This window comes from Pleurodeles waltl, chromosome 5, assembly GCF_031143425.1.
Source record: "Pleurodeles waltl isolate 20211129_DDA chromosome 5, aPleWal1.hap1.20221129, whole genome shotgun sequence".
NCBI classification, from domain to species: Eukaryota; Metazoa; Chordata; class Amphibia; order Caudata; family Salamandridae; genus Pleurodeles; species Pleurodeles waltl.
The window spans coordinates 890,192,425-890,208,147 of NC_090444.1; the positions used below are offsets into that span (position 1 = coordinate 890,192,425).

Genomic DNA, 15,723 nt, shown 5'->3' on the forward strand with positions numbered 1-15,723 from the left:
TGTCTTTAAAGGCTCCCTCCTTCAAGTACCTGGGATCTCTTCTGGGAGGTAAAGTTATGTCTTGTAGGACTGCAAAGGAGCACCTCCACCTGGGAGTGGTCAGATATGCCCCAGGTGTTGCACTGCAAAATTGGGTGGCATATGTTTTCTGGGTGAAAACATGATTTTAGTCTGGAGTAACTGCCATGTGCTGCAGAAAGGTAAGTGAAGTATCTTAGGTTTGGGTCATATTCACACCATAAATCCACCAGTCCCATGGCCTCCACCAAGGCCTGTAGTGGACGGGTTCTCCTCCGGTCAGGGCTTGAGAATCTCGGTCTAGCACTGGGTCCATTGTTGCATTGAACTCCCCTCCCATTATAAGGATCCCAGGCGGTAATTCCAGTATGAGAGCCTCTGGTGCACTAAGAGTCTCTGCATGTGGCCTTGGTGGAACATGCACTGAACAGATGTTGAACGTTTGCCCTTCCCAAGTACCCATTTGCCCAGGAGGTCGGTCCGTGTGTGACGTGGGCTATACGGCACTGCTTCTTAGCAATATACCCGTGCCCCTGTAACTGGCGGTGAAGCCTGCAAGTGCTAATGGAGTATACCCATAGCAATCCATGACCTTATTATGGTTGCCTTTCAAGGTGGGTCTCCTGTAGGAGTATTATGTCCGGTGCATGTCTACAGAGGTACGGGAGTACCACTGAACGTTTAACTTTGTTGCCGAACCCGTTCACGTTCCAGCGAGTCCTTTCAGTGCTAATTGAGTGTGATGTAACAGTTAACAAATGCAATAGCTAGTGGGGAGTAAGATGCCGGACACCTGGAAAGGGGCTGACATTATTCCATTTTTTAAAAAAGGAGACGTGAGCTGCCCTGCCAATTACTGACCCATTAGCTTATTTGATAATCTCAAAAAAATCTCCGCGAGACAAGTGCTTGACAAACTGCTCACGTGACTAGCTAGTGAAGAAGTACTTTCGTCCCTGCAGGTAGGTTTCCAGACAAATGACTAGTTCTGTTGATCAGGTATTCAGGTTATCTGTCCTACACTGGAAGCAGGTTCTCTTATGACAGCAGAAGTTATATGTAACTTTTGTTAATCTCCGAGCTGCTTTCGATTTGATCCTGCGCGATAAACTATGGAGGGTTTGAGGAACAAGGGCGCCCCTAGCAACCTTGTGGATATCTTGATTAGATTTCACAACGGGAACTATGCTCAGGTATGCTCAGAGGAGCAAGGAGAACTGACATCCGGAATCCCTATCGGCCGCGGAGAGCGCCAAGGTTGTATGCTGGCCCACACGCTATTCTCTCATTATATGAATGATGTAACTGAATTTCTTGGGCAGTGTGTCAGTGACTCTTCCACCTTGAATGGGGGGGGGGGAGACCAATCCTTCCATCTGCAGGTGACTCGTTGCTAATCTCCAAATCGCCACTGGGGCTCCAGAACCTGCTGTCAAAGTTTAGATTATTCTGTGATGAAAGAGGATTGGAGATAAACTGTTCAGAAACAAAATATATGTTTTTTGGCAAGTGCCCAGCTAGAACAAAGAGTGTTAAAGAGGGCAATGAAAACCTTGATAGGGTGTCGTGTTTTGATTATCTAGGAATCACCCTGTCAGATAAGTTTAAGTGGGACCCCCAAACCTTAAAGAGCTCCCTGACTTTGACGCACAAGTCTAATGCAATGTTATGTTTTTTTAGAGCGAATTCCACCTGCTCCATTTCACCCGCCCTCGAGGCTTATCGTGCCAGGGCTCTGAATGCTGTTATTTACGGCTATGAAATCTAGGAGTGTACCAAGCTCTAGTGGCTGTTCCAATTAGCACCCTGTTTATCCCCTTGCACATTGATCTGGACACCAACGGGGTGTCTGACCTCATCCAGCTGAAATCTCTTCTTTATTGGGTTCGTATCTGGTCTACCCCTGAATTGGTCCCTTATAGAGCGTGTGTAAGTGATTTATTAAGATTGGATCATGCCCTAAAAGTACCTTGGTTGAGATTTGTTCATACTTGGTGCAAGACATTGATGCTCAATGCACTTTGGGGGAACCCTGATCAAATCGGACAAACAGGTCATGAAGTCGGCATTTTGGCATTACATCTTGGTGCACCAATATTCAAGGGCCAACCAGGGCCATGTAACTGAAAAGTTCTTTGAGGTCAAACCAGCACCGATGTTCAAAGAAGTTTTGGATACTATAAACCCCTCCCCCCTCAAATAGGCAAAAAGCCTTTTTTTGCTTTTCAGATGCGGCTGTTTACATTTGAATGCTTTTTGCAGTTCTTGGCGCGAAGGAGGCATATCTGCCCTATGCCCGATCTGCAAAACTGTGCCCAAGACAGTGAACCACATTGTCATTGTATATCCAGGCTATCGAAAAATAAGGTAGTGTTGGCTTAGGCCTATTTGTCTAACCCTGGAGATTGGGGATTATCAGGTGGCCTTACGCCTATTTATAACAAACACAGCAGAGCCTATTGTTTACTCAGTAATTCGCTTCCTTCTTGCTGTCTGGCACAAGCGAGCCAAGATCCTAGCCCAGAGCTCACAAATTTAATTAGTTATAGTCCAGACATTCTTTCAACTGCAAGTGAGGAACTAGCGCTAGGCAAGTAAATACTTTTAGCTTCTACCTTTGCAGAAAGAACGTGGGGCCAGATGTAGGTAGCTTGCAAATTGCGACTTGCACTTTGCGAGTCCGTGCGACTCGCAAATTGCAAGTCGCAATTTGCTATGCAGAAAGGTGTCTCAGACACCTTCTGCATCTCGCAATGGGGTCGCAATGACCCACCTCATGAATATTCATGAGGTGGGTCGCAAATTGCGGCCCCATTGCGAGTATGGGCACTCGCTAACATGGAGGCCTGCTGACGTCAGCAGGCCTCCATGTTAGCGACCTGCTTGTCAATCAAGCAGGTTTTTATTTTTTTTAAGTATAGCCCGTTTTCCCTAAGGGAAAACGAGCTGCACTACAAAAAAAAACCGAAACCTTTAGTTTCGGATTTTTCAGGGCAGGGAGTGGTCCCTTGGGAAAAAATATTTTGGGGTGCAATCACAAACTGGAAGGGGTCCCATGGGGACCCCTTCCAATTTGCGATTGGGTTACCATCCACTTGAAGTGGATGGTAACTGCGATGCCATTTGCGACCGCATATGCGGTCGCAAATGGTATTGCATCCCAATGCGACTCGCAAATAGGAAGGGAACACCCCTTCCTATTTGCGAGTCTGAAATGCATTTTGCGAGTCGGTAACGACTCGCAAAATGCATTTCTGCATTGGGATATGCGTTTTGCGACTCGCAAACGGCAGATTTTGCCGTTTGCGAGTCGCAAAACGTTTGGTACATCTGGCCCTTAGGTTTTTATTTATTTTTTGTGTAATCTTGCGGCTGTCATGATCAATGTACTGGGATGGGTAAGAACCTAGGCTCGGGGGTGCTCAAGATGCTTTAAGGGCAACACTACTAGATATTAAAACCGAAATTCTGGTACCCTACACAGATACGTCTGATTATATCAGAAATCATGGTTGGAATGTGTGCCCTTTGTAGGGAATTAAGATTGTTTAATTATCTTTTTATATACTGTGTTTTAGTTAGTGATTACTAGACGTGCTTACTGTTTTTATTGATTTTTTTTTAATGTACTGTAAGTTGCACTTACTGCTCTCAAATTTTTGATGTGCTTTTAGGGCCACATGTACCGAAACAAAGATTATTATTATTATTTTTAAAACATTTAACATGTCTAAGTATATCGTGTTTTTGGAACACATTACTATGACATCGCTCACCAGTGATGATAGAGAGCGTCTAATGTCCTCATTGCACCCGTCCGAGATACGTAGAGTGATACAGGAAATGGTGGCTGGTAAGGCCCCGGGCATGAATGGGCTTACGGTGACATTTTACAAGACATACCAAGAGATCCTTATTCCTCACTTGCAGATCCTGTTCCAAGAAATTGCTGCCGATGCCATTATGCCGCCAACTATGAGGGAAGCTCTAATTGTTACACTACTCAAGCCCGGTAAGTCCCCCTGGCACTGTTCCTCATATAGGCCCATCTCTTTATTGAATGTAGACATGAAAATATATGCTACAATTCTTGCAAATAGACTGCCCCCCCTCCTCCCACGGTGGTGGGACAGAATCAGTCTGGCTTCATTCCGGGCCGCTCACTAACAATGAATCTAAGAACTATTTTTGGTATTTTGTAGCATATAGATCCCATGGTGCGGGCTGCTGCGGTGTTCCTAGACGCAGAGAAAGCATTCAACCCTGTCGAATGCAATTTTATGTTTGCGGTGCTGCGTTGTATTGGAGTGGGAGAGGTGTTTCTCCAAATGGTGAGGATCCTTTACACAAAGTCCTTGGCACGGGTGAGAATTACGGGACCATTTCCACAACTATAGAAATTACCAGAGGAACTCAGCGAGGTGCCCCCTGTCTCCTGTTTTATATGCCCTTGTGGCGGAACTATTAGCATGTGCCATGCGAGAATACTACAGACTTAGAGGTATCCGATTTCCTGGGTATACGTTGATGATTTCCATTTATGCAGATGACACTCTGCTGTATGTACGCGAGCCGGAGCACAACCTTTCTCCTTTACTTACAACTTGGTCCTATTCTGAGGTTTCTCTGGTTTAAAGGGAGAAAATCTATCATTTTCCCCCTTACCCCTGCTACGACCCCTGTGCCGATGGACTTCCCACTTGTGTGGACAGAGGATTCTGTCAGATACTTGGGGATTCAGTTACATACTGATCCATCGGTGGTACTACTTGAGAATTATGGCAGAGCAATACAAAAATTGTCTGAGGTCATGGGCAGATGAATTAGACTTCCCCTTTCCCTCCTGGAATGCATAGCTCTTACGAAAATGGTAGTTCTGTTGAGATTTCTTTTTCTATTCCAAAATGTCCCTATACTGCTCCCCAAAATGACATTTTGGGTGCTGAGATCATTGCTGGTTCAGTTAGCCTGGGCCGGGGAACAACCCTGAGTTCGGTGGGACGTGCTCAGACTACCATATGAGCTGGGGGCTCCAGACTTAGAGAGTTATTATGAGGTCGCACACGGCATCATTGCGCATAGTTGGATACATGGTCCACATGATGCACCCCATGTATATATCAAGCAGGATATTTCGCAACAGCACCAGTTGCAGCAGCAATTATTCTCTCCTCCTTCAGAGGTGGTATGGGGTCATAGACTCATTGGACACCACGACACACACTTGGCCCAAGTTAATGACTTGATAGCCACTTCCTCTATTGTATTCCCTACGGGCAAGGGTGGAGTGGTGTACATGGTTCCCACTAAGCCAAAACAAGGGTGCAATTGCAACACTTGGTAAGCTTGGTATACGCAAGGCGGGTGTCTTATTTCGGGATGGCAGCATGCTCCCTTGGGAAGATTACACTGCACACACAACACCGAGGACTTCGCTCATGGCATACCAATATTATAGAGCTCTACATGCTTTCCGAGAGATAGTCGGAGATGGCCTTCAGGAGCCCCCTAAGCTCCGGCTCTCACTTGGTTGATCCAAGAGTCAGAAATTAGTGACTAAACTATATGCTTTTGCACAGGAGGCACGTAAACCTGGGTTACTAAAGGCAGACTAGAGTGGCAGAGGGACATGAGTACCACATTATCAGATGATCCATGGCAGTATTGTCACTTGAAGTCGCAAATAGTGTCCCTAAATGGGAGGCACAGATTGGTTCACTTTAAATATCTTAACCGTGTATATTACACCCACACAAGACTAAGAAGATTTGGTCTTCGTGACTCGGCGGAGTGTCCAAGATGTGGAGCTGAGGAAACAGACTTACTGCATATGGCATGGCATTGCCCAGATCCACAAATTTTGGTTGAAGGTGTTTGCAGAATTGGAACAGACAACAAACCTAGGACTCAAGACCACACCATTGTTGGCACAGTTGGGATATGATAGAGAGGTGGATAAGGAGGTAAGGAAGTTGATTGCCGTGGGCATGCTTTTGGCAAAATGCCGTGAAGCGATGAGATGGGACCGGGGACCACTACCCACATTGAGTGATTGGCACCGAGATATGACCTACTGTAACACCCAGACAGATATATATAATGAATTGACTCTGCCACAAATCCGTCCAAAGAATTATTGGGGTCCATATCAAAAGTATTTGATTGGGAAGGAGACAGGGGAGGCCCAGGATGTTAATCCTGAGCAACTGGAGGAGGCAGCTGCATGAATCTTCGTTGTTGTTAAATGTGGGGTCCCGCGGGGGTGGGGGGAGGGGGATTGTGAGGCAATGAAAGTAGACTGAGTGGGTGGAATGTTAATAGACATTGTATTTTGTAAAGCTGAGTATGTGGGATAATACGTTACATGCTATTCCCTGCCTGTGTTTGAGTGTACGGAAAGAGACTGTGCCAAATGTAATGTAATCAGGGTATTCAATGCAGACATGGGCATCATATGTGGAAGATTTCTTACACGTATCCTCCAGTTGGAAAATGTTGTTGGTGTTATAAATAAAAGTAATAAAAACAAATGTATATTGGGCTGCCCGTCTGTGTCGTGGTAGAGTGGTGATCCTAGTTCATGCCAGTGTGTTCCTGGTCCCTGACTCTGTATGCTCTTGCCCACTGAGCTGAGAAATAGAAAAAACATCAAAGATAAAACAAAACCTAACTGGTGTCTGGTGTCCCAACAATGTAACTCCCCTTACCCTGCTACCTTGCATAGTAGGTTTTGAACGACCCGACCCCCTAACATGTAGATCGCCTGTCTCCCCAGCATTATCATACAATTAGCTAAGGTTAGTTGGCCCCACCCCAATAAACTGAACTGGTGTGTATATGTTGATGTACCCCTGTAGCATGTCGTGGATTCCCTGATCACTGTTAATATGACCACATAATCAAGCCTCCCTCCCCCAGTCTTACACCCGGATAGGCATCTTCAGTATAAGAATACCTGACGGCAAGTCATTTAACTAATGTCCTTCTGTATCTTCATCTTCCGTTGGGTAGGCCAACATTGTTAAGTGACTGGGCTTAGCTGAGAAGGCCTAAGGTCATGATTTCAGGTGCCTCCTTGAGCCCCTATTTTTGTCCAGGTCCTTGTTATGAATAGGTCTCCCATCATCCATTCAGTTGGTCTGGCGCTCCCTCTTTGCCCCTCTCTCAGACTGTTGACCGCCATCCCTTCAGCCACTCCCAGGCCTCCTCTGGAGTGGTGAAGTGCCACGATTTGCCATACGCCTTTACCCGCAGCTTTGCCAGGTATAGCATCATGTACTTAAGTTCTTTGGCACGCAGTGCTTTTTTGACTTCCTTAAAGCTTTGCTGCTGGCGCTGTACTTGCAGGGTGAAGTCTGGGAAGAAACACACAGTCACATTTTTGTAAGTCAGATCGCCATGTGAGCAGGCAGCTTGCAGGATGGCATCTGTGTTGTGGTTGTTTAAGATCTTTGCTATGACCGTTTGTGGCAGAGCTTTGGGTTTTGGTGGTGGGATGCGTGCCCTGTGCACACATTCGATAGAGAATACATTTGAGAGGTGTCTGGGGCGCAGAGTATTGACCATAAGGTCCTCAAGGAAGAGGTCAGTATTGGGCCCTTCCACTCCCTCTGGACCCCAACCACCCTGATATTATTTCTTCTGCCTTTGCCTTCCTGGTCCTCGATTGTTGCGGCCATGATGGCATGCTATTTCTTGAGGTGTTGCACTTTTGGATGTAGATTGTAGCAGGTTAATATGGGATTGGGCTGTAATTACTTTTTCGGAGATCTTCTTAAAATCTGCCCTGAGAAGATTAACATCAGCAGTTACTGCATCCAGCTTGGCTCAATGCTACCTTTGAGGTGGCGTATAGCAGCCATGATTGTCTCTAAGTGAGGGCTCTGTCTCCTCTGCGTGTTCTGTCTATTATCCTGGTGCTGCAGAGGCTGGCTTAGTTATGGCATATTTATCCATTTTGTTAGTTTGATGAACTTAACCCATTCCTTTAGGCTTTACCATAGCCCCATAGGACACAACGCCAGTGCCTCCTGACAGTGCTCACGTCCCTGTTTATAACCGTGTGGCCAGCCCTTGGGGTATCCTGTGTCAGGCCGACCATGTCCCCGCTAGTAGTTTCCAATGTGCCTTCCAAAGGCCCCACAACTCAAGGAACACAATTGTGGTTGTTGGGGTACCTCTCTGGTAACCTGTATCTGCTCCTCTCTGCTAGTCAAATTCAAATCAATCTTTATTCGGATATTACTCCATAAAAGATATACAGTCCCTTTAGAAAAATAATATACAATAAAGTGCTTCAAAACCTTGATAATAAATAAAATCCTTCATTACAATTAGTTGGACCATTGTTCATTCTCGTAGCAGAGGGTTTCTAAATGCATCAGTTTTTTCCTCTGTTCGATAGCATGTAAAATTAATTCGCTGCATCACATTTCTCTTTAGTGTCCAGTTGACATAGATAGTTAAAAGCTCCTCTACAATAAAATAATTTATTGGTGACAAATAGAGGTTTAAAAAATATTTCCTAATTTCATGATAAAATCTACAAGATATTATAAAGTGCATCGTAGATTGTGCAAAACATCCCTCACAGGGACACTTGGTAAACTTTTAGTCCATATCCTCATCTTTGGGAAGGCTACTAAAAGATGCAGTGTCCTAAAACGCATCTGGGTTAGGTAAAATCTGTCTTGGGTGTTTACAACTGTCAATAAATAGTTTTGGATTGAATCATTGGCTTCAGTCATATAGACTGCTAATGTCAATTTCCTACATTCTCTATTTACTCTATCACTGTCCCTCCATTCCATTAATTGATTTTTTAATTCATGTTTACTAAATTTGAGAATAATACCTGGATTGTCTAAGTGTGAATCCAGGTTTATGCTTTTCACCAGATCTTTTAAATGCGAAAACAATGGGATTTGTTCCCAGTGTTCTAGTGTAAGGCAGTCTTTGATTATCTTTTTCATAAATCGAGTCCTTTCTTTGGCCCAAATGCCATGCCAAGCCAATAGGGCACTGGTATAGATTAAATCTTCCACATAGGGGCAGTCTAATTCCCTAGGTACCATATAAGTTGAGGTAGTATTTGGTACGGCTAATAGTCTACAGAGGAATTTATTCTCTAATGCTTGTGATAACTGAATCTCCGGCATTAAGCCCCAAAGGGCGGAATCATACGTAATGCTATTGATTGGACATTCCTCTATTTTGTGTGTATCGACTGCCATGTTTTTTAGATGGGCATCTACCCCATTGATATAGAGGGAGAATAGAAGTGGAGCTAAAACACAGCCTTGACGTATGCCTCTCCCAATCCTAAAGCCTGGGGTACATTCACCATTTCTTCCATATCTCACTTGCGCTGTTAAATGGTTGTACAATTGTGCCAGAAAACTAATTATATCTAGGGACACACCCAAATCTATTAAAACTTTCCACAACTATGCATGGTTCACTAAATCAAATGCACTGCTAAGATCTGCGAAGCAGAGAAACACATGACCCTTTTTTGCTATTGTGTATTTACCTATTATTAAATTCAAGATGTATTAACTATTCCAAGGTACCAGCCTCAGGTCTAAATCCCAATTGGGCCTCTGTGAGTATATGATTTCTGGTTGCCCATGACTCTAATCCTCCCAGGAGTACTCTCCTTAACAATTTGACTGAAGAGTCTAAAAGGGAAATAGTTCGGTAGCATTTGGGGTCACTGCTATTTCCCTTTTTAAAAATAGGAACAATTAGACTTTCAGTCCATGATGTTAAAATATATCCCCTTGCCACACTCCGAAAAACTTGAGTCAAAATAGGGCACCATAGATCCAAATATGTCAAGTAAGCATCTACTGGCACTCCATCAGGGCCCGGTGCCTTTACTTTTGAGCATCTTCCGGTGGCAGATCTCACTTTCTCTAAACTAATCGCTTTAAAAAAGGGAGGCTTGATCTCAATTATCCCGGTATTCAAAGAATGCATAATCAGGTGATCTGGATTGAATATTATGCCAAAATGGGAGAGCCAATCCGCCGATGATACTTGTACGGTAATTTCAAGTGCATCTCTATTTTTTAAGAACGGTTGGTTGATGTGTTTCCAAAATAAGGTACTATCTCTCAGTGCTGCTGCTTGCTCAAGATTATCCCAAGCCCTAACTCTCAGCTGTGCCTTCCTGGTCTCCAATGCATGTTTAAAGCTGGAGCGTTTATTAATTACTTCTTCCCTGATTCTTGGACGGGCCTGCAGGGCTCGCTTGAGTTCCTGTCTTGCTAATGAGCAATTATGATCAAACCATCCCGATTTTACTCTTTTCATTCCCAGGTGTTGCTTTTAGGCTCTCTGTTATAGCATTACTAAGTTGATTGAAGGACACTAAAGTCTCAAGTGGGCTTTGATTGAATTCTGGACATATGGGAATTTCTAGTCTATCGGGTCACAATTTCTGTCATCAAGTTAGTTTAATTTATCCCAGTCCATTTTATAGCAATTCCATTTTCCCTTTTTATTCCTATATTTCCTGTTAATCATTCTCCTGTGTTGTAAGGTTTGGCTAATCTCATAGGAAGTAACAAAGGGTAGTGGTCACTATATATGGTTGGCTTAATCTTTAAAGATTCAATCATACCTACATTATTTCTAGAGATTAGTATGTGATCAATAGTTGAAAAATGTCCTCTTTCTATAAACGTTGGGTGCTTCATTCCCTTGGCCCCCTCTTGTTCCGCCAGTTCTAGATCGTATTTAGATATCATTTCATTCAATACAGTTCCATAGTAATTATGTAAGAAGTAAGAATGGGCATTTCCCCCATCATCGATAAACCCTCATATTTTTCCTATAGTAGTCTGGCACGTCCCGATGTTAAAATCTCCAGCTCATACCAATATATATGTAGATGTTATATCATTTAGAAATAGCTGTAGATCGTCTTGGAGGCTCGATGCCACTACTTTTTTGGTATCATCAAATTTATTATTATAATAATTGATTAATACAATTCCTATGATGCCATTTATCCGGAAGTATAGAAACTGATAATAAGGGGAGTCAAGGAAGGATTTCACTGATATGAACGGTACTAATGTTGAAATCAGTATTGCTAACCCTCCTTTGGCTTTCCCACTAGATGGAGAGGAAGCTGGTGTAATGAATGCGGAGTATCCTTCAATCTAGAAGGATCCCATATGCCATGTCTCTTGCAGGCAGATAATATGTGATGAACCTATTATAGTCTGCCATTCCTTATCAGCCAGTTTAGATCTTACCCCAGCTATATTCCACGACATGCAAATAATTGAGTCCCTTATTAAGGACCTCCCATCAGACTCAGCATTACTGTTACAGCTCAGAATATTGAGTTTTGACTCTATTGTGGTGATTAGTATTTCATCAAGAGTGGGTATCCCAATTCTAATCATATCCTCCTGTTGTCAATCCAGATCCTCCATATTACTCAAGGGGGTAAATCGATTGAGACACTATAAGTTATCATGCCCATCCGGATTACTAGGTACTTTCCTTGTATCCCCTGTGCATCTTGCACCTAAAATATTCAGCGTTCCATAGAAGTACCCCAGAGGGACAGCCATAATCTCCCTTCTCTTACTTTTGCAGGTTCAGTGTCTTTTTTCTAAATCTAGTAGTAGATTACCCACAAAACGAGGATCACGAAAATTAACCATTGGACTCGCCTCGCACATAAAATTTCATGAAATAATATATCTGGGACACATATATTCATCGACATCCAGTGTACTACTTGATTATGTATTTCTGGCCAGATCTCAACGATATTTGGTCCCAGATTGGGAAAGTTTTTAAGAATGATTGTATATGGAGTTGCATCTGGGGCTAGTTGGAAGACCTCTTTCACAGATCTATCTCTATTCGCAGTCTGCTGCTTATGGTTTACATTTAATTGCCTCTCTTAATTAATAATAGGTGCCTTAAGTTGAGATAATTCCCTCTGTGCGTAGTAACAGCATTCCGTGCCTCTTCTATTAGAGTCCACATTCCCTGTCATTGTGTTATTCCTTGTACCTATATTCACTTGATTCTCATTTGGAGGAATATCACAAGCAGGGGCCAAGTTTTTAGAGTTAATAACTGAGTTAACACTTACTTCTATCTTACTAATATGTTCTTTTATCTCCTTAATTTCTGACAATACTTTGGACTCTATATTGTCTAATTTACTATGTAATTTCTTAAACAAGGTTTCCATACTTTTTAATAGGGGACCATCGTGGCCTAATGGTGCAAATAATGGGTAACTTACATGCACTTCAGTGGTTATTTTACCACTCTTAGAAGGCTGTGGTGGTGTTATGGAATTCAATTTAGTTATCTGTCTACTACTCTTCTTCGGTGGCGGAGAGGTTGGGTCACCTATTCTATTCAGCCGTTCAATTTCTACTGTTGTGTCAGTGTGTGCTAATGGGCCTAAAGAAGACCTAGAGAGTGCCCCAAAAATACTTTCCTTTGGAGGTTCTAGTTCAATAATCGAGTCTACAGCCTCAGTTCTCACTTCTATCATGGCCTCATGTAGAATGTTTTTGGTTGCCACTAAACGTGCTTCAGCATTAATGATCTCTTCATTAAGTTTCCCCATTGCATCTGTAAGATAGTTAGTAATCATATTAGTAGTACTAGGGGTTTTGATATTAATACAGTTCCCTGCTTGGTTGTGCTTCCTTTTCCCCATTGTATATATAACATGTACTTGCTATATTGAGTAATCTTTACTAATCTAGAAAGGATTTATACAAATCCTCAGACCAAAAAGAAAGGAAAAAAAAAAAAACAAGGTATGCCCAGCCTCCTCTGGCCTCTGACGGGCGCAGACGGGCCTGCTGTTGGCCCAGTCTTTGCCCGGGTGCGTCCAGCGGAGCGGGTTTGCAGTGTCCTTTTCACCACGCCTTCGGGTGCAAATTGCATCCAGCGGCTCTAGTGCCGCTAAGGAGTCTGGGACTTGTAGTTCAGGCTCCCCCCAAGCAAGGAGAAAGTTTGTCCCGTGGAGCGGGTTTTCAGCGTCCTTTTCGCAGCCCCTCCAGGGGGCCAAATGGCAGCCAGCGGCTCTAGTGCTGCTAAGGAGTCTGTGGCTTGTAGTTCAGGCTCTCCCCAAGCAAGGAGAAAGTTCGTATCTGCTAGTCAAATTGAATTCCCGCCAAGCCAACTCATGTTCTCTTTTGCAGGGGCAAGGGGCCACTGCCACCAGGAGAGCCTGTGTGTCACGTTTCGAAGTTATACCCTGCCGTGGCTCTTTGTAGCCAAGTCAGGCCCAGCCCCTTATCTCTCTCAACAATGGCCAGAGAAATCTCAGTGCCTGGTCATTCAGTGCAATGTGTGCTGTGACCACAGGGCCAAGTGGGTCTCTCATGTAGTCAGTCTCTCTGGGAGCAGCAGGGCCCCTCCGATTCCTTCGATTCTGCTTACCTGGAATCTTATGGTGGTCTTGAGATGGATCACGCTCTTCCGGGTTGCCCCTAGGTCAGACTTTCCACCCCCCAGTTCCCGTACATATCAAGAATGCCCATGGTGCGTTCGTAGGCCGCAAAGTACATTCCCATAGCGCTAGTCCACGGCGCACCCCTCTGCCCTCCGATCGTATTTCCATGGGTCTCTTGGCAGCCGCAGGCAGCGCTCGTCTAGGCCCCAGGTGAATGCTGCTTCACCGTCTTCCACTGTGGGGGCCCAAGTTCAACTGTGAGGATGCTGGGGGCAGGGAGGTGGGTACGCACTCACGCGCTCACTTCAGGGTATCGAGGGACTTTTGATTGAGCAAAGCAATAGTCCCGGCAGCGGGGACTGTCAAATCACTGCCTCCATCACGAGGTAGACTCCACAGGCATTGGGCATGGGGGAGAGGCAGCAGCCACTTGTATTGGAGCCGACTATCACTGCAGCATGTATCTGCTTAAAAGGTGAGAAATCAGAGGTTAGAAGTATCCATCAGAAGAACGGGTTAATTACCTTCGCTAACACTCTTTCTGGTGGACACTCTATCTTACTGCACATTCACTGACTTATCTTTTTCCATGGAAAGGAGAAGTTCCTACCTGATATTGGCTATGACTGACTGTTGCCTTTAAATTCTAAATCACGATTCATGGTCCTGTAGGAAATGATTTAGTCCAGTTTACTTTTTTGGTCACTCATTGTGGTAGTGAGGCTTGATTTTAGGATCTGTGGTAAATTACGGGCCTGATTTAGATGTTGGTGGTAACCGTCCTGCCGTTGCTTTTTCTTCGGATTTCCCGCTCGCTGCCTTGGTGGTCTGCGTGCCATATTCAGGTATTGGCGGGACCATCGACGAAAGATCGACAATCCCACCAACTCCACCAGGCTTGGGATCCCTCATCGATAGAATAATGGAAAACAGTGGCTAGCGGTGGGACTGCAGCCACTGTACCCGCTGAGCAGATTCAGATCTGCCTTACCATCAGGCTGACTGTGGTGGGCAAACCTCTACCCTATGGCTGGAAGATTGGGGGCAATGGGGGTGAAAACCCTCCTGCACCCCTGTTTTATCTTTTCCACAGGAACAAAACAGGAGGACCCCTGCTAATACTGCTGACAATTGAGCACAAAGGACACCAAAACTGCTATCGCCGCACAAGAAGGCGATGACTGCATGGGACATGTACATGCAGGGTAACACGTAACACTTGACTGTCAACATGCATATAAGTATGTTTTTGTTATTGTTCTTGGGGTTGTAATATGTGTGGACCTAGGTTGTCGCATACATTGTATGCAGCACACCTATATCCAATGGGACACACCCCCCCCCCTCCCCCCCCCAATCGCTAAACCGCTACCGTCACACCTGCAGGGGATCATCTAAACCAGGTCGGCAGGTACACTGCCAGCCTGATGGCAGAGGAGTCCAGTCTGCCAGCATTTGGAAACCGCCGCAGTGGAGTTTTGTCTCCCAACTGCTAACATCTAAATTCAGTGGACGGGAGACTGCGGATGGGACGATCTTTTTGGACCCGCCACCAATGTGGCTTGGCAGTAATACCGCCAACATCTACATCGGGCCCTATATTTTTTTTTAAAAGGAGGATATTGGCATACTTCAGATACAGGGTACATGTTTGTGACAAAAGAAGGCTTTATCTTATTTCTAGTACCCTTTTCTAGAGAGAAAAGGAATTATTTGAATCATAATGCTGAGCAGAGAACCATGAGTGTGTGGCGCATTTGTATCGAGGTGGCTGTATTCAGCAACTCAGTGGTCTCCAGAGGCTCAAATGAGACATGTGTTAATAATACCAGTGGTGCATAGGGGATAATTATGAAATGCTACTTACTGAAAAAGAGTAGGAAAGCCAAAGTTATCAACAGGTGAGTAAGATTCTATAGTTCTATTGTCTATAATTTACTGCCTGCTACTTCGGTGCAGAATCTGATTTTTGTGGCTTAAATGACCAGCAGTATACTGTAATATACTTGTTTTATCTTTCTTTGACAAATTACTATGAAAGCTAGTTTACAGTTCTATTATATGCTTTCTCACAGCTTGCTGCTTCTGTAGTCGGACAGAGGACAACATTGAAAAATACGGGGAAAGATTAACAGATGCAAAGACAAATCTTAGTGCTCACTACTACTGCCTGGTAAATATGTTTTTCTTCATGTTTCCTGGCTTAGTTCTTAAAGGCAAAGTCACTTAGCTTTGGTAATTGTGAATACTCGATC

At 44.2% G+C, this 15,723-nt stretch overlaps 1 protein-coding gene across 5 annotated transcripts in view; it reads left to right on the top strand.

Annotated features, from left to right (window-relative positions):
• LOC138296130 (PHD finger protein 7-like) overlaps nucleotides 1–15,723 on the top strand; it is a 1,092,052-nt gene that overhangs the window by 376,793 nt on the left and 699,536 nt on the right. For 3 of the 5 annotated variants that reach the window (XM_069234998.1, XM_069235000.1, XM_069234999.1), the window contains 2 exons: nucleotides 3,949–4,030; nucleotides 15,544–15,641. In XM_069234998.1, coding sequence (XP_069091099.1) covers nucleotides 3,949–4,030; nucleotides 15,544–15,641 — 180 coding nt within the window. The remainder of the gene's footprint in view (nucleotides 1–3,948; nucleotides 4,031–15,543; nucleotides 15,642–15,723) is intronic. The other 2 variants (XM_069234996.1, XM_069234997.1) reach the window with 1 other exon arrangement.